The 25,406-nt window shown below is 43.7% G+C and overlaps 1 protein-coding gene across 1 annotated transcript in view; it reads right to left on the bottom strand.

Annotated features, from left to right (window-relative positions):
* LOC132400758 (tyrosine-protein phosphatase non-receptor type 13) overlaps nucleotides 1-25,406 on the bottom strand; it is a 54,378-nt gene that overhangs the window by 8,689 nt on the left and 20,283 nt on the right. The window contains exons 4-6 of the mRNA XM_059982084.1: nucleotides 24,511-24,600; nucleotides 10,668-10,745; nucleotides 4,480-4,728 (exon numbers count right to left, since the gene is read on the bottom strand). Coding sequence (XP_059838067.1) covers nucleotides 4,480-4,728; nucleotides 10,668-10,745; nucleotides 24,511-24,600 — 417 coding nt within the window. The remainder of the gene's footprint in view (nucleotides 1-4,479; nucleotides 4,729-10,667; nucleotides 10,746-24,510; nucleotides 24,601-25,406) is intronic.

Genomic DNA, 25,406 nt, shown 5'->3' with positions numbered 1-25,406 from the left:
CATGTAAAAAAAAATTAGGTGAAAATGTATACCCAAAAAAAATCTTGGACCCACAGCACCGGGTTCAGGAACAGTTATTACCCCTCAAACGTCAGGCCTTTGACCCAGAGTAGATAACTTCACTCAATTTCACTCACCCCAACACTGAACTGTTCCCACAACCTACTGGCTCATTTTAAAGGACTCTTCATCTCATGCTCTTGAATTTAGACCATAAGACCATATGGACAAAGATAGGTGGAGGAGTGGGTAGTGTTGAGGAAACAGAGAGCTTGCAGAGAGACTTAGATAGTTTAGGGGAATGAGCAAAGAAGTGGCAAATGAAATATTGGAAAGTGTATGGTCATGCACTTTGGTGGAAGAAATAAATGGGCAGACTATTATTTAGATGGGGAGAGAGTTCAAAATGCAGACATGCAAAGGGACTTGGGAGTCCTTGTGCAAGATTCCCTAAAGGTTAACCTCTAGGTTGAGTCAGTTGTGAAGAAAGCAAATGCAATGTTGGCATTCATTTCTACAGTATAACATAAGAGCAGGGATGTGATGTCAAGGCTCTATAAGGCACTCATGAGTGCAGTTTTGGGCTCCTTATTTCAGAAAGGATCAACTAACTGTGGAGGCCAAGCCATTGGGTGTATTTAAGGCAGAGATAGATAAGTTCTTGATTAGCCAGGACATCAAAGGGTGAAAGCAGGGGAGTGGGGATGACTGAAAGAATTGGATCAGCCCATGATTGAATGGCGGAGCAGACTTGATGAGCCAAATGGCCTACTTCTGCTCCTATATCTTATGGTCTGTTCATATTTATTGTTTGTTTATTTTTTATTATTATTATTATTATTATTTCTTTGTGTATTTTCACTGTTTGTTGTCCTTTGCACGTTGGTTGTTTGTCCATCCTGTTGGGTCTGGTGTTTCATTGATCCTATTGTGTTTCTTGTATTTACTGTAAATGCCCACAAGAAAATGAATCTCAGGGTTGTATATGGTGGCATATATGTCCTTCAATATGTTCTTCATGTGTGAAGATATTATTCTGCAAGGTTCAGAAGCATAGATTGTAATAGTTACTGTACTCCCATTTCTCTATAGGTACAGAAAGTTAAAGTTCCTTCTCCCATTCGTTTTTAATTTTATCAGATATATCTGGCTGTATATTCATAATCATACCATAAATAATTGCTATTAAACCCTTTTGATAAAGATTTAAACCTAATTTTTTTCCATGATATCAGTTGAATATGAAATCTGAAAGGTTGGTAACTTCATATTTAAAAAAATCTCTAATATGTAAATATCTAAAAAAATGGGATTTGGACAAATTATATTTATTAGACAACTGTTCAAAAGACATGAAACAGTTATCCAAAAATAAATCACGCAAACATATTATACCCTTCATTTTCCAAACTATAAAGGCTTGATCCATGACAGAGGAATGAAAGAAAAAAGTCAATATAATAGGACTTGTTAAAATAAATTTATTCAAGCCAAAGAATTTACAAAACTGAAACCATATTCATAATGAATGTTTAATTATAGGATTAACCAGTTGTTTATCCAACTTAGAGAGAAGCGTATACCTCTAGAAGCGAAGTATACCTCTGTATACCTCTAGAAGTGAAGTATACCCCTGTATACCTCTAGAAGCGAAGTATACCCCTGTATACCTCTAGAAGCGAAGTATACCCCTGTATACCTCTAGAAGTGATACCCCTGTATACCTCTAGAAGCGAAGTATACCTCTGTATACCTCTAGAAGCAAAGTATACCTCTGTATACCTCTAGAAGCGAAGTATACCCCTGTATACCTCTAGAAGCGAAGTATACCCCTGTATACCTCTAGAAGTGATACCCCTGTATACCTCTAGAAGCGAAGTATACCTCTGTATACCTCTAGAAGCGAAGTATACCTCTGTATACCTCTAGAAGCGAAGTATACCCCTGTATACCTCTAGAAGTGAAGTATACCCCTGTATACCTCTAGAAGTGAAGTATACCCCTGTATACCTCTAGAAGCGAAGTATACCTCTGTATACCTCTAGAAGCGAAGTATACCCCTGTATACCTCTAGAAGTGAAGTATACCCCTGTATACCTCTAGAAGCGAAGTATACCCCTGTATACCTCTAGAAGTGAAGTATACCTCTGTATACCTCTAGAAGCGAAGTATACCTCTGTATACCTCTAGAAGCGAAGTATACCCCTGTATACCTCTAGAAGTGAAGTATACCCCTGTATACCTCTAGAAGTGAAGTATACCTCTTTATACCTCTAGAAGTGAAGTCCCTAAGATGGAAGCAAATGAAAATCCTTGTGCCGAATTCCATTCAAGATTAACCCAATGAGGACTAACATTCAAATCCACTTCATATGTCCAAAATATTAAATATGTAATATTGATTGCCCAATAATATAATCTGAAATTCGGCAAAGCCAAGCCACCACTCTTCTTGGATTTCTGCAAATATTTTTTAATTAGTCTAGGATTTTTATTCTGCCATATATAAGGTGAAATTTTAGAGTCAATAGTATCAAAAAAGGATTTAGGAATAAAGATTGGTATTGCTTGGAAAAGATATAAAAATTTAGGTAAAATAATCATTTTTATAGCATTAATTCAGCCAATCAATGACATAGACAATAAGGACCATTTAGTAAACGATTGTTTGACCTGATAAATTAAAGGTAAAAAATTAAATAAATCCTTGTGTTTTTTAGTAATCTTAACGCCCAGGTAAGTAAAATAATTCGTAACTAATCTAAATGGTAAATGTTTATAGATTGGAACTGGCATATTTAAAGGAAAAAGTTCACTCTTATTAAGATTCAGTTTGTAACCAGAAAAGTTACTAAACTGAGTGAGCAAGGATAAAACAGCCGGCATGGATTTCTCAGGATTCAAAATATATAATAACAAATCATCTGCGTATAATGATAAATTATGTATCACATTCCCACGTGAGATGCCAAGTATAGAAGGTGAGTCATGAATAGCAATAGCTAAAGTTTCCAGGGCAATATCAAATAACTGTGGGCTAAGAGGACAACCTTGCCTAGTTCCGCGAAATAACGGAAAAAAAGGAGATCTTATATTATTGGTAAGTACCGAAGCCACAGGGGCATAATATATCAATTTAACCCAAGATATAAATTGCGAACTAAAATTAAATTTTTCGAGCGTTCTCAAATATTACAAATAGTTAATTTTTCTTCTATTTGTGCTAAATATACGTTGATTCAGTTTAAAGTGGTACATAGGGCACATATGTCCAAAGATAAGTTAGCTTGATTTTATTCTCATATAAATCCGATCTGTGATAGATGTCATTCTGAGGTAGCCTCTTTAACTCATATATTTTGGTCTTCTCCTCTCTTGGAAATGTTTTGGAAAGATATTTTTGATAAATTCTCTACAATTTTACATAAGGATTTACAACCTCATCCAATTACTGCAATTTTTGGCTTACCAACGATTGATTTGCCCTCTCCAGCTCGGTGGATGATTGCATTTGCTACCTTAATGGCTAGAAGATCTATTCTATTGAACTGGAAAGAGATTAATCCTCCAACCACATCTCAATGGTTCTCCCAAACCATATCTTGTTTAAATTTAAAAAAAATTAGAAGTGGTACATTTGACCCCTAGGTCCCTAGTTAAATTTGAAGAAACTTGGAGGCCTTTTATTCAATGCTTTCATTGAATATAATCTGACCTTTTCCGATTCCTTTATTTTATTCATTGACTTGAGTAGAGGAGTGGAGTTAACGACATTAAGGATTTTATTTGATATAATTGAATAGCCCAGCTTTGTTTTGTTTTAGTTTGGTTTAGTTTCATTTAGTTTTTTTTTCCAATTTCACAAGGGTTTTTTTCCATCTTTTTATTTTTTTATTATTTTGGGTTTCAAGGGTTTGGGAGGTCAATTATATCGGTGCTATTTACAGCTTTTTGTTCATATGTTAATTACCAACAATGTAATCCCTCTCCCTTTATACTACAATGATTATCATGTACTTACTTTTGAAAAACTTAATAAAAAGATTGAATAAGAAGGATTGTAATAGTTACTGGTGCTCAATTAACATGGTAGCATAGTGGTTAGCAAAACACTTACAGCATCAGCAATTGAAGTTCAGTTCCCATCACTACTTGGATGGGGTCTATACATTCTCCCCATGCCCAAGGGGGCTTCCTACAGGTACTCTGGTTTCTCCCACAGTCGAAAGATATACTTGTTAGTAAGGGTTACTAATTTGTGGGCATGCTTTGTTGGTACCAGGAGCATGATGGCACTTGTGGGCTGCCCCCGGCACATCCTCAGACTGCGTTGGACGTTAATGCAAACATGATATTTCACTGCATGTATTGATGTAAATGTTACAAATGGACAAATATAGGACAAATTTGTTAGAGAGTGCAGAGGAAACCAAATGTTGAAATTAATCTTCTTATCACAGATGAATAAGATTGACTTACCAAGTTACGTCCATTGCATGTCCTCTTTTCGGGGAAAACATCCTCTGGTGCCAGTGCCTCAGCGTTGGGCACCTCAGTCCAGTCGGGTGGCGTGGTGTATGCGTCACTATTCCTCAAGGTGGGGATCTCATTGGTGCCAGTGGTCACAGCCCTGTTCCTCAGAATCAGGATCTTAATAACAGTGCCAGAATTTCTCAGGGCATGCACCGCTTCGTGGTGAGTAACATTTTGTAAGCTTATTCCATTGACCTGAAACAGTGGAAATTTTGTTAACAGAGGAACACAAGGAAGTGGGAGCAGGAGTAAGGCATTTGGTCCCTCAAGCCCACCCAACACTCAATGTGATCGAGACTGATTGGCCTCAGACCTCACTCCCTCTTCCAGGTGAGGCAACACTTCACCCATTAGTCTGTAGGGGTCATCTACTATACCTGGTGCTCCTGGTGAGGCCTCCGCTACATAAATAGATAGGTAGATAAGTAAATAGATAGATAGAGTGATATGTATGTAATGCCCTGGCTGAGATTTCTACTACTGTTCTGTGAGCTATTTTTTATTTTAGCATTTTTTGTAAAAGCATTGTGCCCTGTTAGTAGAAGTGTTTTGGCTTTGGCTAAAGATAAGAAACCATGGTGTCCAAGCAACCAGGTTTGTCTTGGTACATGTTGTAACTTTCCGCCGTGTGGAAGATCCTGGAGAGCCAGGCAGGATCAGTTTTCCTAAGGACAGTAGTCTAGTTTTGGGTCTTTTGGCGGGAGCTGTGGAGCAAGGCAGAAGGGAAGATGCCACAGAATGCTGTTTGAAGGAGAGACCCTGCTGTAAGAAATGCTTTGAACAGACAAATGGCTCCAAGGAGGAAGTGCCAATGCCACTTAGTTAGCCAGTTTGTTCAAGATGGTCTTTGGGGGAAGTTCGAACTGTGGCTGGTGTCCTTCATGCAGAATGTGGGTTCCACATGTGAGTAAAGCAATATGCCTGACTAGACCAGAAATGAGCTCCAAAGTTAATGTGCACATTGAACTCGTTTAAATGTAATGGGCCCTTTTCAATGTCACCAGCATATGTCATTAAATTTGTTAACTTCACTGCAGCAGTACAATGCAATACATGATGGATATAGAAAAAAAACTGAATTACAGTAAGTATATACATGAATATTAAGTAGTTAAAATAAGTAGTGCAAAAACAGATATTTAATAAAAAGTGGTGAGGTAGTGTTCATGGGTTCCATGTCCATTTAGAAATCAGATGGCAAAGGTGAAGAAGCTATTCCCGAATCACTGAGTGTGTGCCTTTAGGTTTCTGTACCACCTTCCTGATGGTAACAAAGAGAAGATTGCATGTCTTGGGTGGTGAAGGTCTTAATGATGGAAGCCGCTTTTCTTAGGCAGCGCTCCTTGACGGTGTCTTGGATACTATGGAGGATCTACTCATGATGGAGCTGACTAACTTTATAACACTCTGCAGCTTACTTTGATCCTGTGCAGTAGCACCCCCCGCCCCCCACCATACCAGGCAGTGATGCAGCCAGTCAGAATGCTCTCCACAGTACATCTGTAGTTTTCAAGTGTTTTATGTGATAAATAAAATCTCCTCAAACTCCTGATGAAATATAACCACTATCTTGCTTTCTTTATAGCTCAGAATCAGAATCAGGTTTATTATCACTGACATGTGATGTGAAATTTGTTAACTTAGTAGCAGTATTTCAATGCAATACATAATATAGAAAAAACAAATAAATAAGTAAAGCAATTAAATATACATATATTGAATAGTTAAAAATCATGCAAAAAACAGAAATGATATATATTTGAAAAGTGAGATACTGTTCACGGGTCAATGTCCATTTAAAAATCGGATGGCAAAGGAGAAGAGGCTGTTCCTGAATCGCTGAGTGTGTGCCTTCAGGCTTCTGTACCTCCTATCTGATGGTAACAGTGAAAAAAGGGCATGCCCTGAGTACTGGAGGTCCTTAATAATAGATGCTGCCCTTCTGAGACACCACTCCTTGAAGATGTCCTGGGTACTTTGGAGGCCAGTGCCCAAGATGGAGCTGACTAAATCTACAGCACTCTGCAGCTTCTTTCGGTCTTGTGCAGTAGCAATTCCCCACACCCCCATTCTAGACAGTCAGATACAGACAGTGATGCAGCCTGTCAGAATGCTCTCCATGGTACATCTCTCAAAGCGTTTGAGTATAGTTGTTGACTCACCAGATCTCTTCAAATTCCTAATGAAGAATAGTTGCTGTCTTGCCTTCTTTATAACTGCATCAATATGTGGGTACCAGGTTAGGTCCTCTGAGATCTTGATACTCAGGAACTTGAAACTCTCTCATTTCTGATCCCTCTATGAGGATTGGTATGTGTTCCTTTGTCTTACCCTTCCTGAAGTTCACAATCAGCTCTTTCATCTTACTGACATCTTACCCTTTCTAAAGAAACATGAGACAAAGAATCCTTGAAAGTAAGTACATCTCAGTGATGGGGCGAGTGTAGGTGAGCTAAGTTACCTCCTCCAGTTCAAGAGCGTGATGACTGAGGGATAATAACTGTTCCTGAACCTGGTGGTGAGGGTTCTGAGGCTCCTGTTTCTTCTTCCTGATGGCAGCAGTGAGAAGAGAGCATGGGCTGGATGGTGGGGGTCCTTGATGATGAAGACTGCTTTTCTGTGACTGCACTCCGTGTAGATGTGTTCAGTGGTAGGGAGGGTTTTACCCATGATGGACCAAGCCATATCCATTACTTTTGGAGGCTTTTCCATATAAAGGCATTCATATTTTCATACTGGGCTACGATGCAAGTCGAAGTGCAATAACCTGAGTGTAAAATGTGGCCAATTAATTTTATTTACGTAACTATACAGTGAATTCCATTTAATTAAGCCCTCAATTAATCGGAGCAGTAGTTTATTTGGGACAACTCTTAAAAAAACAAAAAAAATGGAGAAAATAGCAACAATTCCCTTCATTTATTTGGGACACTATGTCAGTTATGTAATTGCTGAAGGAGACTGTTGCCGAACAGTTTCCAACTTGCGTCAGTTGCATGCATGGTTGTAAAACACTACAATGTGCTTAGAGCAATCAATTTTTAATAGTTGTTTGTGTCTGTGTTCAAAAAGCAGTGATTTTTGTCACGGATAGTTAGTGAGAAGAATGCAAGTTGCTGACTGTGGTTTCAAGAATTCAGGATTGAAGATGTTAGAAATGGCTGAAAGTGAAAATGAAAAGATTTCACTACTTCAGCAACTATTTTGAATGTTACAGCGAAAATGAAGATTCGGATGTTGCAGTTTTCTGAAGTATTGTATGAGGGCAGTTCATTATCTACACTAGGTGTCTGCGCTGATGAATTCCTCTACAGCAAATGCATTCCTCCATTGATAACTATTAAGAACTAATACACAGTTTTATAGTACTGTAGAGGTGCTGAGAATGTTCTAATTAGTTCAGTATTTCATTCAAACACATACATTGTTACTCAGTTAAACAGTTATCTGTCTTTTTTATGCCTTTGAACTATTTCCATGAAACTTTGACTAATTGGGACAGCAGCTTAATTGAGCGAAAATGTACTGGTCCTGATTTGTCACAATTAACCGGAACCACTGTAACTCTATTTTTATATATTTCTTTATTATTGTTGAATGTTGTTTTTTTATTGCTGCATCTCACACCCTGAACTACGCACCACAGTAAATCCTAATACACATAAATATATATAGTGAATTAAGTTGATCCTTGGTCATTGGATAGACAAGGCTCCTATTTAAAAAATGGAAGCTTTGCTGGTGTCCCAGCAAATAGCTAGACCTTAAGGCAGATTATATGGTAATTGGTTTATTGTTGTCTGATCCATATCATCATTATGTGCTTCTTCTGTATGACATGGGAAATCATGGTCTTCCATCTGTCCATGATCATGATTGTTCTTGGCAAATCTGTAGAAGTGGTTTGCCAGTGCTTTCTTCTGGGCAGTGTCTTTACAAGAAGGGTGGCCCCAGCCATGATCAATTCTCTTCAGAGACTGTCTGTCTGGTGTCAGTGGTTGCATATCCAGGACTTGTGATATGCAGCCATCCACCACCTGCTCCCGTGACCCTGATAGAAGAGCTCAGATACTACACCTTGCCCTAGGGTGACCCACAGAAGGGATGGAGTGCTTTACACCTCCTTTGATAGAGATGTATCCCCACCATGTCACCCAGTTGTTGTCCCATGTACTGAGATGCAGTGAAAAACTTTATCCATGATAGATCATTTCAACATGCAGGTACACCGAGGTAATATAAAGGGGAAAAGATATAAAGAGTGCAGAATAAAGTTTTACAGTTCCAGTAAAAATGTGGTGTAGTTGAACAATAAGGTGCAGGGTCATGACGGGTTAGACTGGGAGATAGAGAGTCCTTTGTCAGAGAGGTCCATTTAATAATCTTATAATAGTGAGATAGAGGCTGCCCCTTATCCTGGTGATACAAGCTTTCATGAAGGTGTGGGGGAGGAGAAGAGAAAATCTCTGATCTCTGCCTTTGATTATTTTTGCTGCTTTCTCAAGGTAGCAGTAAGTGTGGACAGAGTCCATGGAGTGGACACTGCTTATTGTGATGGACTAGGCTGTGTCCAAACTCTGCAATTTCTGGAGCTCCTGGGCAAAGCAGTGGCTATACTAAGCCATAATGCATCCGGACATGATGCTTTCTATGGCACTTCTCTGCTGAGGGTCATTGGGAAAAGATTTTAACTTCATTTGTCACATGTACATCAACATATCAAAGCATGCAGCAAAATGCATGATTTACATCAAATCAAATTGGTGAGGATTGTGGTGGACAGCCTGCAAGTATCACCACACTTCTGGCACCAACATTGCATGCCCACAACTCACTGATCCAGATGCACTTTGATGTATCTGGTCTTTGTCATATCATTGTTCCAGGGGTATGCTATGTACAAATGTTACTGGTGTTTCCCTGTGATTATCAGTCAAAAGGTTTTAACTGCCCTCCAGTGATCTCTGTTATGAAGTAACTTATATAATAGCAGCCTTATTTTATTTCATTACATCTGTGAAATTATGACCTTATTGAACAGAGGGTCCATTTTGCGGATGTCTCTCAAATTTTACCACTAACGGAATAGAACAATAATTATAGGGCATTTACAGAAAGGGGCTGGTAAAAGGCCAACAATATCATGAAGGATCCTACCCACCCTGCTCATGGACTGCCTCACACACATCAGGGAGGAGGCTACATAGCATCCATGCCAGGACCACCAGACTCAAAAACAGTTATTTTCCCCAAACTATAAGGCTGATCAATATCTCCACTCAATAACACACCCCTCCAACCACTACTTTATCATTTCCTGTTAGAATCACCTTATTAGAATTAGAGTTTTATTTCTTACATCCATCTCACAACATGAGGGAGTAAAAATCTTTATGTTGCATCTCCGTTGCCATGTACAAGCAATAAGGAAGGGAAATATGGGAGGACATTGCCCAAACACTAAGATTGTATACACAATTCTTTTTCTATTCATGTATGTACAGTCAGATATGCAATCAGATCAATGTCTTTTGATCAAGCTGGCAGCTTGGTGAAAGAAGCTGTCCCGGAGCCTGTTGGTCCTGCCCTTGATACCATTTGCCAGGTGGAAGCAGCTGAAACAGTTTGTGGTTGGGGTGTCTGGAGTCCCTGATGATCCTCCAGGCCCTTTTTATGCACCTGCTCCTATAAATGTCCTGAATAGAGGAAAGTTCACGTCCACAGATGCACTGGGTTGTCTGCACCACTCTCTGCTGTGCCCTGCAATTGAGGGAAGTACAGTTCCCATACCAGGAGGTGACACAATGAGTCAGGATGCTCTCGATGGTACCCCTGTAAAAAGTCCTGTAAACTTTAAGCTAAAGTGTAAGCTTTAAAATTGTAAGCTTAAGTGTAAGTGTAAAACTGTAAGCTAAAGCTGTGCCTAGCATCACTTTATGTACATACTATCAATCTGTGCATATAAGCTATCTTATATATTTATATTTATTATACTTTTATTATTGTCTTTTACCTTATTGTGTTTATTTGTGCTGCATTTTTTAGCAATTATTTTGTTCACCTTTAATTGTGTATTAGAAATAACACTAAACAAATCTGAATGCTGAATCTTGAAAAGAGTTGCACAGACGTACCTCCAACACCATGTCTCCAACTCGTAAACCAGCCAGGTCAGCAGCACCACCCTTCGAAACTTTTGAAATGAAGATTCCCTGGTGCAGACAATACCATTCATCAATATGATTACTTTAACTGCTGGAATTCAGAAGAATGAGAGGGGAACTTATAGAATCATATAACATTATGAAAGGGATAGATAAAATAGAGGCAACAAAGTTGTTTCCACTGGTACGTGAGACTAGAACTAGGGTCATAGCCTCATGGATCAGGAGAATAGATTTAGCATGGCGATAAGGGGGGAAATGTTTTTTTCAGAGAGCAGTGAATCTGTGAAATTCTCTGCCTAGGGAAGCAGTAGAGACTATCTCATTAAATATATTTAAGGCACACTTCAATTGTTTTTACATAGCAGGGTAATGGGGAAGAAGTACATAGGTGGAGCTGAGTCCATGGCTAGATCAGCTGTGATATTATTGAATGGGCCCAATGGCTGACTCCTAATCCTAATGTCTATCTTCTTATAGGTTTTGTCTTGAAGTTAGATAACCCTCTGAATAATACCATAATTGCATGCTTGAAGAAAACTGAGTGAATCCAGAGAAAACTTATAAGAATGTTGCCAGGACTCGAGGACTTGAGTTATAGGGAAAGGTTGAATAAATTAGGACTTTTCTCCTTAGAGCGTAAAAGAATGAGGGAAGATTTGATAAATGTATACAAAATCATGAGGGCTATAGATAGGGTTAATGCAAATAACCTTTTTCCACTGAGGTTGGATGCGACTAGAACTGGAGGTCCCAGGTTAAGGGTGAAAGGTGAAATATTTAAGAGGAACTTGAGGTGGAACTTCTTCACTCAGTATGGTGATGAGCTGTCAGTGGAAGTAACAGACAGAATTCAACGTTTAAGAGAAGTTTGGAAAAGTACATGGAAGGGAGGGCTATGGAGAGTAATGGTCCAGGCACAGGACAATGGGACTTGGCAGAGTAACAGTTTGGTACAGATTACATGGGCCAATAGTCTTGTTTCTGTGCTGTAGTGTCTATGACTCTATGACTGTGTACTTTGTACATTATTAGGCAATGAAAACCAGGGCTGTTTTTTCTCATCTACTGGCTTCTTTCTACTAACACAAGGAAACAGAAGAAATTGATTTTCAGTGATCGAAAAGTTTTAAAAAATTCAAATGCTGAGATTCTAAAATAAAAGCACTAAAACTGCAGGAAAAAAATTAGCAGTTTTGGCACCACCTGTGGAAGGAGAAATGGTATTTTGAGTCTGGGATCCTTCTGTCCCCACAGTTGCTGTCTGAACTGCTGAGAGTTTCCAGATTTTTTAGATTTTGTAACAGATCTTCAGAAGCATTTTACAACTGTAACTAACACACAAACAGGCTGTTTGGACCAACTATCACATATGCTTCCCCTACTAGCCTGGGGTAACCAGTTCCAAGCACCCACCCTCAGGCCCTGCATTGGTCAGGGTCGACCATGGACATTGCATCCTAGCTGTTATATGCAAGCTGGGGCTGCACAAAATGCAGAGCAACCCGTTGCCCATGCAGCAGACTCCTCTTCCCCATGCAGAGCAATCCATTGCCCATGCAGCAGACTCCTCTTCTCCATGCAGCTGATGAATCCAAAAGAAGACCATAAGATATCAGAGCAGAATTAAGCCATTTGGCCCATCAAGTCTGCTCTGCCATTTCATCATGGCTGATCCAAATTTCCTCTCTGCCCCATTCTCCTGCCTTCTCCCCTTATCCCTCCTCATCTCTGTTCTCAAGGGATATCCTTCTATCCTGAGGCTGTGATCTCAGACTCTCCCACCATAGTAAACATCCTCTCCACATCCATTCTATCAAGACCTTTCACTATTCAATAGCTTTCAATGAGCTCACCCCTCATTCTCCTGAATTCCTGCAAATGCAGGCCCAGAGCCATCAAACACTCTTCATATGACAAGCCATTCAATCCCAAAATCATTTTTGTGAGCGTCCTTTAAACATTCTCCATTTTCAACACATCCTTTCTAAGATAAGGGGCCCAAAACTGCTCACAATACTCCAAGTGAGGACTTACCAGTGCTTTATAAAAGTTCAATATTACATCCTTGCTTTTATATTCTAGTCCTCTTGAAATGAATGCTAACATTGCTTTTGCCTTCCTCACCACAGACTCAACCTGGAAATTAACCTTTAGAGAATCTTGCACAAGGACTCCCAAGTCCCTTTGCACCTCAATTTTTTGGATTTTCTCTCCATTTAGAAAATTGTCAACCCTTTTATTTCTTCTACCAAAGTACATGACCATACACTTCCCAACACTGTATTCCATCTTCCATTTCTTTGTCCATTCTCCTAATGTAAGTCCTTCTGTGGCCTCTCTACTTCCTCAAAACTACCTGCCCCTCCACCTATCTTCATTTCAGCTGCAAACTTTGCATTAATTCCATCATTGACATATAATGTAAAAAGAATTGGTCCCAACACAGACCCCTGTGGAACACCACTAGTCACTGGCAGCCAGCCAGAAAAGTTTCCTCTTATTCCCACTCTTTGCCTCCTGCTAATCACTGCTTTAATACATCTTTCCTGTAATACCATGAGCTCGTAACTTGTCAAGCACCTCACGTGTGGCACCTTGTCAAAGACTTCCTGATAATCCAAGTATACACCATCATCCGATTCTCCATTGTTGTGTTATTTCTTCAAATAATTCAAGCAGATTTGTCAGACAAGGTTTTCCCTTGAGGACACCATGCTGACTACAGCCTATCTTATCATGTGTCTCCAAGTACCCTGAGATCTCATCCTTAATATTAAAATCCAACATCTTCCCAATCACAGAGGTCAAACTAACTGACCCTACGGCAGAGACCAGTATGGTTTGGCACCAGTGGATTCTCAGGAGTTGCCAGTCAGCATTGAACTCAATGTAGGGCTGCCTTAGGGACTCCATCTCTGGATTTTCCTTGGGGTTTATTCACGAAGTCTTCCCCATGAGTGGGTGTAGACAAAAGGCAGCAGAGTTTTAAGATCAGTTTTCCTTCTCTCAGATGTCCTGCCAGCCACAGCTGATGAGCCCCATCTGCATGGAGCAACTGACTGATTTTAAGGCGTCAGTAACCCACTTTTGCCCCCTATCCTGTCAACAGAATAGTAACTAAACCACACATGAAGTCCAAGAGCTGGACATGATTGTCGAAAGCTATTTGAGACATACGCCATTGGGAGCATTTAATATGCAATGGGAACTCATCCTCACAATCCCTTCCTTGGCATTGAAAACCTTAAGGCACCCACCACCCTTTCGTAAAAAACTTGCCCCTCACATCTCCTTTAACTTCCCCCCCCCCACCTTAAATGTGTGTCATCTAGAACCTGACATTTCTACTTTATTTATGCTTCTTATAATCTTTAAACTTCTATCTTGATCTTCCACTGCTACATATGTAGAAAACAACCCAAGTTTGACACCCTTTCATTATAGTTTATCTAGGAAGCCTCCTGGTAAACCTCTCGAACATACTTTCCAAAGCCTCCACTTTCTTGCTGCAAATTGCCTCCAATCTTCAAATTGGTATGAAAGTCTGGCTAAGGAACGCCCTGTAACCTCAAGGACAGAACAGTTACCAATGAGCAAAGTCCAAATTTGCCTCTGTGTTTATTCAAATAAAAGATTATTATCACCTTTTCTAACAGTATTAGGACATGAACAAGTCACATGGCTATTTTATTCAGAGATAAACATCACCAGTCCAAAGCTCAACTGAAAGGGGTGACGTTAATCACAGTAATTGATCACAATATTTGGATTGTCACCAAACTGCAACAGATGCACTGTTGAAACTATCCTGACTGGCTGCAATTTGAATGCTCAGGAATGTAAGAAGCTGCAGAGAGTAGTGGACTCTGCCCAGTACATCACTGGCATACCTTGCCCCACCATTGGGAGTGTGAACAGGAAGTGTTGCCTCAAGAAGGCAACATTCACCATCAGAGATCCCCGCTGTCCAGGCCAGGTCATCTTCTCACAGCTACCACTGAGAAGCACGTTACAGGAAAGATGTGATTCAGTTACAGAGAGTGCAGAAAAGATTCAAAAGGATGTGAACTGGACTGGAGGGCTTGACTTATCAGGAGAGACTGGATAGGCTGGAACTGTTTTCTCTGGTGTGAAGGAGGCTGAGGGTGACATGAGAGAGGGATGTGAAATATGGGCAGTAGCGTAGCATAGTGGTTCGCACAACAGGTTTTAGCACCTGCAGTTGAGGTTCACTTCCTGCTACTGCCTGTAAGGAGTTCGTATATTCTCCCCAAGACCCTGTGGGTTTCCACTGGGTGCTCCAGTTTCCTCCCACATTCCAAAAATCTATGGGCTACAGTTAGTAAGTTGAGGGCCAGCTATCTTAGCTCTGGAAGCATGGTGACACTTGTAGGTTGTCCTCTGCACATCCTTAGATTATGTTGGTCGTTGACACAACTGATTTTACTGATTGTTTCGAATCTGATCAGATGCTTAAGTTAGGGATGCTTAGACAGATATGGTATTAATGCAGGCAAGTGGGCGATGGTCAGCATACGTAGATGTCGTAGGCTGAAAGGACTGTTTCTATGCTATGATTCTATGGGACACTCATATTTTAATCTGATAACCTCACCATTAAGAGCTTTATGAGGTTTTATTACCAACACACAGGCTGAACCTAAATATACATGTGATCTCTTGGATTTAGACTAGTCGAACGGCAGCATCAGATTTCTCCAACTAGAAAGGTGCGGCGAGGGAGAAAACACTTTAAAATGGAGCAGTAAACACAAAATGCTGGAAGAACTCAGCAGGTCAGGCAGCATCTGCAGCAAGGAATAAAGAATCGGCATTTCAGGCCAACACTTTATTCCTTTCCACAGATGCTGCCTGACCTTCTGTGTTCCTCCCGCATTTGTATGTGTTGCTTTGGATTTCAAACAGCTGCAGAAAACTCCTGAGTTTATACTCGTGACTAGTGGTGTTCCTCAGGGACCGCTGCTTTTCACATTGTTTGTCAATGATTTGGATAATGGAATTGATGGCTTTGTGATAAAGTTTGTGGATGACACAAAGGTAGGTGGAGGGGTAGGGAGTGCTGAGGAAACAATGCGATTGCAGCATGAGTCTGGGGTAAAGAAGGCAAATGCAATGTTGGCATTTGTTTCAAGAGGAGTAGAATATAAAAGTAAGGAGATAAGGCTAAGCCTTTATAAGACACTAGTCAGAACCTATTTGAAGTATTGTCCATAGTTTTGGGCCCCATATCTCAGAAAAGATGTCTGTCGTTGTTTGAATTTCCAGCATCTGCAGATTTCCTCATGTTTGCTCAGAAAAGATGTGTTGTCTTTGGAGAGAGTCCAGAGAATGCTCATGAGGACGATTCTGGGAATAAAGGGGTTAATACATGAGGAGCGTTTGGCTGCTTTGGGCCTATATTGACTGGAATTTAGAAGAGAGCGGGAGGATCTCATTGAGACATTCCAAATGTTGAAAGGATTAGATAGGGTAGATGTGGAGAGGATATTTCCTATGGTGGGGGCATCCAGAGCTGGACGACATGGCCTCAAAATTGAGGGGTAATCTTTCAGAACAGAGGTAAGGAGGAATGTTTTTTAGCCAGAGAGTAGTGAATCTGTGGAATGCCCTGCCACAGACAGCTGTAAAGGCCAAGTTCATGCATATATTTAAGACAAAACTCAATTGTTTCCTGATTGGTTGGGCCATCAAAGGATATAGCAAGAAGGCAGTGTATGGGACTGAGTAAGATCTAAGACCAGCCATTGATGGAATGGTGTAGAAGGTTTGATGGGCTGAATGACCTAATTCTGCTCCTATGTCTTATGGTCTATACTAGTGGTCACCAACTAGTTGATTGCAATCGACCGGTCGAACTTTGACACTTTCCCAGCAGATCCCGAAAAAATATGAAAAATAAATACACAAATATTGTTGTAATGTTAGCGCTATAAAAATGAGTGATACTAATTAGGATCATGGTAATATAGCAATACTCCCACTGCAGAAAGCTGTTGGTAAAGGGAGGTGGCTTCTGGGGTTGTGGGGTTTTACTTCCGTTCTTTCTGCACCTGAGATAAAAATTTCTCTGTAGAAAAAAAAATGAGGAGCACGAGGAACTATCAGATGATGTGTGGCTATTGGATTTAGGGTTTCTGACAGACCTAACGGCTAAATTAAACGCACTTAACAATGAGCTCATGGGAAAAGACCGACACCTGCCCCGCATGATAAGCACAGTAAGTGCGTTTAAGGCCAAGCTCGGTGTTTGGATTTCAAATTTAAAGAACGGGAGGCTGACCCACATCCCCAACTTGGAGAAAATGTTACAGGTCATCGAGGAAAAAAGTGCTTTTCACCCTGAGCAGTATTGTGCTTACCTAGACAAACTGACAATAGAGTTCAATCGGCATTTTGGGGAGTTAAACGTCATGAAAGGTATTGCTGCATTTATTTCAAACCCATTTCTGCTGATCGATATAGAACAGATAGCAGCCAAATTCCAGCAAGTATTTGGTGTGCCAAGTGATTTTGAAATGGAAACAATTGATTTGCAAAATGACATCGAGCTTAAAGCAAGATGAAGGGACAGTGACTTTTGGGGGCTTGTCAGCAGTTTCCTCATCTCACCACATGTGCACTGAAAGTCAGTGCCTACTCCGGGTCAACTTATCTGTGTGAAACTGCATTTTCACAGATGAAAATTATTAAATCTAAGTGCAGGAGCTCTCTTACTGACAGACACCTCAAAGATTGTCTCAGACTGGCTGTGTGCAGTTATGAGCCAAATTTCAGGAAACTAGCAGAAAGTGTTCAGCCCCGGTCAACACACTGAGTGCAATAGTCAATTTTTATTCATTTATTTTTTGTGTTGAAATAAAATTAAATAATGAAACTTAGAATTAAAGGTATGAAGTTTTGTAATATTCTTAAAGAAAGACAGCTATGGCCTGTTTGATATGATAGTTACAGTGTTTTCTTGGTTGAAATAATTTGAAAGTTGGACAAAAGCATTTTATGTAATTCAAATACAATCAACCCAAATAAAAGGCCTCAAATTGGAAGTACAATCTGAGCTGTTTTTTCTCTAAATGATTTAGTAGGTAGACGTTTGCCTTTCACTAAGGCCGAGGTAGGGAATCTTGGACTTAAAAAGGTTGGTGACCACTAGTCTGTACTTTAAAATGGAGATTTGTTGGCAGAAATCATACACTAACATGGATGATGATTTGAACTCCAGAGGGCAGCACCGATCAGGAATACACGGCTTCAGATATCAATAATTCCCACTGTATACAACTCAACAGAGTTACCAACTACGCAGCCGTACACACTTAGCAGTGGACCACATAACACACACCCAAAGAAAATTATCAGTGCTAGTTAATAATTCTACAAATGGAGTTGCAGTATTAAAAGTCTACCATAAAATTGGTAATTAGTAATACAGGATGCTTTTGAGTAACAGACTACATGTCACACACAGGTGGCATGAACATCAATTTCCCTAACTTCTCTAATTTCTGCCCACTCCAACCTTTCTCTCTTTTTCCATTCCTCATTCTGGCTCACCTCTCACCCCTTCTCCTCTCCTCACCTTCCTATCACCTCCCACTTCCCTTTCTCCCATGGTACACTCTCCTGTCAGATTCATCCTTCTTCAGCCCTTTACCTTTCCATCCGATCAACTGAATTCTGGCTTCATCCCACCCACCTTCTCCTCACTTACCGGCTTGTACTCCTTCCCCTCCCCCTACCTTCTTATTCTAGCTTCTGCCCTTGCCTTTCCAATCCAGATGAAGGGTCTCAGCCCAGAACATCAACTCTTTATTGCTCTCCATAGATGCTGCCTGATCTGCCAATTTCCTCCAGTAATTTGTGTGCGTTGTTTTCGGAAGATTACATATTTCTGGTGCTAAGAATATCATTCAAAACCTTCTTTCAGTATGAAGCATTTAGATAAAGGAGAAGTCTGTTAAGCAAGAATAAAATGACTTGCCAGGTAAATTCAAAGTATGACAAATTAATGACTGGAATAACTTGTGTAAAAAAAATGATTAATGGGCAAAATAATGAAACAGTAGCAGCCACTAACAAAAGATCAGTTCTGGGTTTCTACAAAGCGAGCAACACCCAGGTGTTTTTATTATGAATTAGGACACCCGAGTTTCAACAGGAGGTCCGTGTGATAAAGTAGTACCACACATGTATAGTCACACGTCCAACAGATGCAGATATGTGCATGTGTAAAGAAGAAAGCTTTGCTGAGGTTTTCTAAGGCATTGATCAGACTGTAGCGGTGTGCTACAAACAGCGCTAAAATTACGACACGGAGTCGGTAACTGCAGTCGAAGGAAAAACTTTATTCGAAAACTTCAGCCTCACTTTTAAGCCTCTGTCAACCGGCCCCCCATGGCGAAGAGGCTCCAAAGCTCTGTGCTCGCAAACCCCCGTAGGCTATCTAATTGTGAGTCGGTTCGCATACGCTAGGAAATGAGCCGCCACATAACCCCCCCCCCCAGAACCGGCGATACACCCCCCAATGTCCACAGCCTGGGCCAGAACCTGCTTGGGAGGTCGGCCTCTGCGCCGAGGCGCCGGAAACTCGGCCGGTTGCGCCAGGTCCACATGGGCCGGCTTGAGGCGGTCCACCGTGAAAACCTCCTCCTTCCCCCCAACGTCCAGCACGAACGTGGACCCGTTGTTCCGGAGCACCGTAAACGGCCCCTCGTATGGCCGCTGCAGCGGTGGCCGATGCCCGCCCCTTCGTACAAACACAAACTTACAGTTCCGTAGGTCTTTGGGTACGCAGGTCGGGTGCCGCCCATGCTGTGAAGTGGGTATGGGGGCCAGGTTACCGAGCTTCTCGCGAAGTCTGCCCAGGACTGCAGCGGGTTCTTCCTCTTGCCCCCTCGGGGCTGGTAGGAACTCCCCGGGGACGGCCAGGGGCGCGCCGTATACCAACTCGGCCGACGAGGCGTGCAGGTCGTCCTTGGGCGCTGTGCGGATGCCGAGAAGGACCCAGGGAAGCTCGTCCGCCCAGTTGGCTCCTCGCAGGCGGGCCATGAGGGCCGACTTCAGGTGACGGTGGAAACGCTCCACTAGCCCGTTCGACTGTGGGTGGTAGGCAGTGGTGTGGAGCAGCTGAGTCCCCAAAAGGCTGGCCATAGCTGACCACAGGCTGGAGGTGAACTGGGCGCCTCTGTCGGAGGTAATGTGGGCTGGTACACCAAAGCGGGATATCCAGGTGGCGATCAGGGCTCGGGCGCAAGATTCGGAGGTGGTGTCGGTGAGCGGGACCGCCTCTGGCCATCTTGTGAACCGGTCCACGATAGTCAGGAGGTAACGCGCTCCGCGCGACACTGGCAGGGGGCCCACGATATCCACATGAATGTGGTCGAAACGCCGGTGGGCGGGATGGAACTGCTGCGGTGGGGCTTTGGTGTGCCGCTGAACCTTGGCCGTCTGGCAGTGCATGCACGTCCTGGCCCATTCACTGACCTGTTTGCGGAGTCCGTGCCAAACGAACCTGCTGGAAACCATCCGGACAGTTGTCCGGATGGAGGGATGCGCCAAGTTATGAATGGAGTCGAAAACACGTCGCCGCCAGGCTGCGGGGACGACCGGACGGGGCTGGTTGGTGGCGACGTCACAGAGTAGGGTCCTCTCACCTGGGCCCACGGGGAAGTCCTGGAGCTGCAAACCAGAGACTGCAGTCCTGTAACTCGGAATCTCCTCATCTACCTGCTGTGCCTCTGCCAGTGCCTCAAAGTCTACCCCTTGGGAAAGGGCATGAACGGTAGGGCGAGAGAGCGCATCCGCCACGACATTGTCCTTACCCGAGACGTGCCGGACATCCGTTGTGTATTCAGAGATGTAGGACAGGTGGCGTTGCTGGCGGGATGACCAGGGGTCGGATGCTTTCGTAAACGCAAAGGTAAGCGGTTTGTGGTCCGTGAACGCGGTGAAGGGCCGACCTTCTAGGAAGTACCTGAAATGCCGGATTGCCAGGTAGAGCGCCAACAGTTCCCGGTCAAAAGCACTGTACTTGAGCTCGGGTGGCCGCAGGTGTTTGCTGAAAAACGCCAGGGGTTGCCAGCGACCTGCGATGAGCTGCTCCAGCACCCCACCGACTGCCGTGTTTGATGCGTCCACTGTGAGGGCGGTAGGGGTGTCCATTCTGGGATGTACTAGCATTGCGGCGTCAGCCAAAGCTTCCTTCGTTTGAACGAAAGCGGCGGCGGACTCCTCGTCCCAGGTAATGTCCTTGCTCGGACCCGACATCAGGGCGAACAGGGGGCGCATGATCCGGGCAGCTGAAGGGAGGAAGCGGCGGTAGAAATTGACCATACCTACGAATTCCTGAAGGCCTTTGACCGTGGTGGGTCGGGGGAAGTGGCGGACCGCATCTACCTTAGCGGGCAGAGGGGTTGCCCCGTCTTTAGTAATCCTGTGGCCCAGGAAGTCAATGGTATCAAGTCCGAACTGGCATTTGGCAGGGTTAATTGTAAGACCGTACTCACTCAGTCGGGCGCAGAGTTGACGGAGGTGGGACAGATGCTCCTGACGACTGCCGCTGGCTATGAGGATGTCATCCAAATAGATGAACGCGAAGTCCAGGTCCCGTCCCACCGCGTCCATTAACCGCTGGAACGTCTGTGCGGCATTCTTCAGGCCGAACGGCATGCGGAGGAACTCGAAGAGGCCAAACGGGGTGATGAGAGCCGTCTTGGGGACGTCGTCAGGATGCATCGGGATTTGATGGTACCCTCGGACAAGGTCGACCTTGGAGAAGATCCGGGCGCCGTGCAGGTTTGCCGCAAAGTCCTGAATGTGCGGCACAGGGTAGCGGTCCGGTGTGGTAGCCTCGTTCAGCCTGCGGTAGTCGCCGCACGGTCTCCAGCCCCCCGTCGCTTTGGGCACCATGTGCAGGGGGGAAGCCCAGGGGCTGTCGGACCGCCGGATGATCCCCAATTCCTCCATTCTCTGGAACTCCTCCTTCGCCAGTCGGAGCTTGTCCGGGGGAAGCCGCCGAGCACGGGCATGGAGGGGTGGTCCCTGTGTCGGGATGTGGTGCTGTACGCCGTGCCTGGGCATGGCTGCTGTGAACTGCGGTGCCAGAACCGATGGGAACTCCGCCAGGACCCTGGTGAAGTCGTTGTCGGACAGCGTGATGGAGCCGAGGTGAGGGGCTGGCAACTGGGCCGCGCCCAGGGAGAACGTCTGAAAGGTCTCGGCGTGTACCAGTCTCTTCCTGGGCAGGTCAACCAGCAGGCTGTGAGCTCGCAAAAAATCCGCACCCAGAAGCGGTTGGGCTACGGCGGCCAGTGTGAAGTCCCACGTGAACTGGCTGGGGCCGAACTGTAGCTGCACCTGACGGGTGCCATAGGTCCTTACTGTGCTGCCATTCACGGCCCTCAGGGGGGGACCCGGTGCCCTGCTGCGAGTGTCGTAACTTGTCGGAGGTAAAACGCTGACCTCAGCCCCAGTATCGACCAAAAAGCGGCGTCCCGACCTGCTATCCCACACATACAGGAGGCTATCCCGATGGCCAGCCGCCGTAGCCATCAGCGGCGGCTGGCCCTGGCGTTTCCCGGGAACTTGCAGGGCGGGCGGCAACGGCGGGCTTCTGCGCCCCACCGCTGGTGGTAGAAGCACCAGTGGTCATTGGGCCGGGGGTTAGTGGGCTCTGCGGCCGGGCCTGGACTGGTTTGCTGCCGGGAGCGTGGCTGGGTGATCTGTGCGATGGACGCCCCGCTCACCTTTTTGGCGTTCCACAGCAAGTCCGCCCGGGCTGCCACCTTCCGGGGGTCACTGAAATCCGCGTCGGACAGCAGCAGGCGTATGTCCTCGGGCAGCTGCTCCAGGAATGCCTGCTCAAACATGAGGCCTGTGTGTCCCTCGGCCAGAGACAACATCTCGTTCATTAAAGCCGATGGAGGTCTGTCGCCCAAGCCATCCAGGTGCAGTAAACGGGCAGCCCGCTCGCGCCGTGAGAGTCCGAAAATCCTGAGGAGCAGGGCTTTGAATTCCGTGTACTTGCCGTCTGCCGGGGGCGACTGTACGAACTCCGCGACCTGGGCAGCTGTGTCCTGGTCGAGGGAGCCCACCACGTAGTAGTAGCGGGTGTCTTCTGAGGTGATCCGGCGAACGTGGAATTGGGCTTCGGCTTGCTGGAACCATAGGTCCGGGCGCTGTGTCCAGAAACCCGGCAGTTTCAACGAAACCGCATGAACAGAGGCGGCGTCGGTCATTTCTGGTCCAAAAATCGTTTGGACCGTCGGGGTCACCAATTGTAGCGGTGTGCTACAAACAGCGCTAAAATTACGACACGGAGTCGGTAACTGCAGTCGAAGGAAAAACTTTATTCGAAAACTTCAGCCTCACTTTTAAGCCTCTGTCAACCGGCCCCCCATGGCGAAGAGGCTCCAAAGCTCTGTGCTCGCAAACCCCCGTAGGCTATCTAATTGTGAGTCGGTTCGCATACGCTAGGAAATGAGCCGCCACAAGACCACACCTGTGGCCCCTTTTCTCAGAAAGGATGTGCTGGCTTTGGAGAGGGTCCAGAGGAGTTTCATCAGAATGATTCTGGGAATGAAAGGGTACATGTATGAGTGTTTGATTCGTCTGGGTCTGTACTCACTGGAGTTTAAAAGAACAAGACAGAATCTCATTGAAATTTATCAAAAATTGGAAGATCTAGATAGGACATGGATTGGGGGAATCCAGGACTGGAGGGCACAGATTCAGAATAGAAGGATGTCCTATTAGAACAGAAATGAGGTGGAATTTCTTTAGCCAGAAGGTAGTGATTCTGTGGAATTCGTTGCCACAGATGGCCATGGGAGCTGTCATTCAGTATATTGATTAGTAAGGACATCAAAGGTTACATGGAGAAGGTAGGAGAATACGATTGATAGCTTAATAAATCAGCCGTGATAGAATAGTGAAGCAGATTTGATGGGCCTAATTGTGTTTCTATGTCTTAAGGTCTAAGAAATAACACTACACGGATAGGAGGGGTATGGAGTGCTAAAGCACAGATAAAGGTCATTGGAAGTAGGCAGAATAATAGTTCATCATGGATTAGATGAGCCTAAAATCCTGTTTCTGTGCTGTAGTGCTCCGTGAAAATTATCTCATTATGTTTGTGGAATAGCAGATTCAAGTTCTAAAAAAACCAACACCTCATTGAGCAAGGAGGGACATGAACACAATAAATACAAAGCTTTAGTCAGACTGCACTGTAGAAAGGATGTGGAGAGGGTGTAGAAGAGGTTTATCAATATGTTGCCTGGACTGCATGGTATGAGCTATGAAGAAATTTTGGACAAATTGAGGTTGTTCTCCTTGGAGTGTCAGTCTGAAGGGAGACCTGACAGAGGCTTGTAAAATTCTGAGAGCCACAGATAGAGTAGATGGTCAGAAACTTTTCCCAGGGCAGAAATCATCAGAGGGCACGCTTTTAGGGCTAGAGGGGTGGGGGGGGGAAGAGTTGAAAGGCCATATAAGGGACATTTTTTTATACACAGAGAGTGGGAGGCACCAGGAATAGATTACATGGGGTAGTACAGGACGCTGGCAGTTTGGTGGAATTTAAGTGTTTTGGATGATCACATGAGTATGAAGGGAATGAGGGGATATGGATGATACACAAGAGGAGGACATTTAGATTGGCACAACATCGTGGGCTGAATGACCTGTTCACAACTATGCTCAATGTTAAATAAACTATACTAAGAATATATGTTTTCTAAGAGACAAATAATTCCAAGTAATATCAATTCACTTTTGACAGAGAGAAACTTACGTCATCATTGATTTTGTATGGAGTCGATCCTTTCCCACCGGCTATGCTAAGTCCAAGACTTCCCATTCGATTGCACACTGTAATACTGACCTTCAACACAAATCAGAAACAGTTCTGTTTTAGGCAAGGTAAAACACTTCATAGCTGTTCACTGGTTGCACCATGCCCTGATACGGAAACTCCAATGCACAGGAGCACAAAAGGCTACAGAGAGTGATGGGACTCAGCCAGTTCCATCACCGGTACTGGTTTCCCAACCATAGAGAACATCTACAAGAGGTGATGTCTGACGGAGGCAACATCCACCATCAGGGTCACTCACCTTCCAGGCCATGCCCTCTTATCAATGCTGCCATCAGGCAGGAGGTACAGGAGCCTGAAGATCCAACCTCAGGGTTCTTCCCCATTGCCGTCAGGTTCTTGAACCGACATGCGAAACACTGCATCAGACTATATTTTATTTTCTTTCGCTCTCCTCAATTTTGCACTAATGTAATTGTCATTGTGTAAATTATGCATAATGTGTTAAAAAGATTGCTGTTAAATTTATTAATGATTTAAAGATTAGTTTTATTTGTCACATGTACATTAAAACATTATGTAAAACATTACATTAAAACAAAACAGTGAAATCCATTGCTGTGTTAACAACCACCAGAGTCCAAGGATTGTGCTGGGGGCAGCCCACAAATGTCACTATGATTCAGGCACCAACATAGCATCTCCAAAATGACTACTACTAACCCATATGTCTTTGGAACGTGGGAGGAAACTAGAGCACATGAAAGACACTTACATGGACCATACAAACTCCTAAGAGACGGTAGTGGGAATTGAACCCCAGTCACTAGCACTGTAAAAGCATTATGCTATCTGCTACATTACCGTACTGCCCT

Source organism: Hypanus sabinus, chromosome 10, assembly GCF_030144855.1.
Source record: "Hypanus sabinus isolate sHypSab1 chromosome 10, sHypSab1.hap1, whole genome shotgun sequence".
Classification (NCBI taxonomy): Eukaryota; Metazoa; Chordata; class Chondrichthyes; order Myliobatiformes; family Dasyatidae; genus Hypanus; species Hypanus sabinus.
The sequence above is the reverse complement of the archived record's forward strand: the minus strand, read 5'-3'. Positions and strand labels throughout refer to the sequence as shown.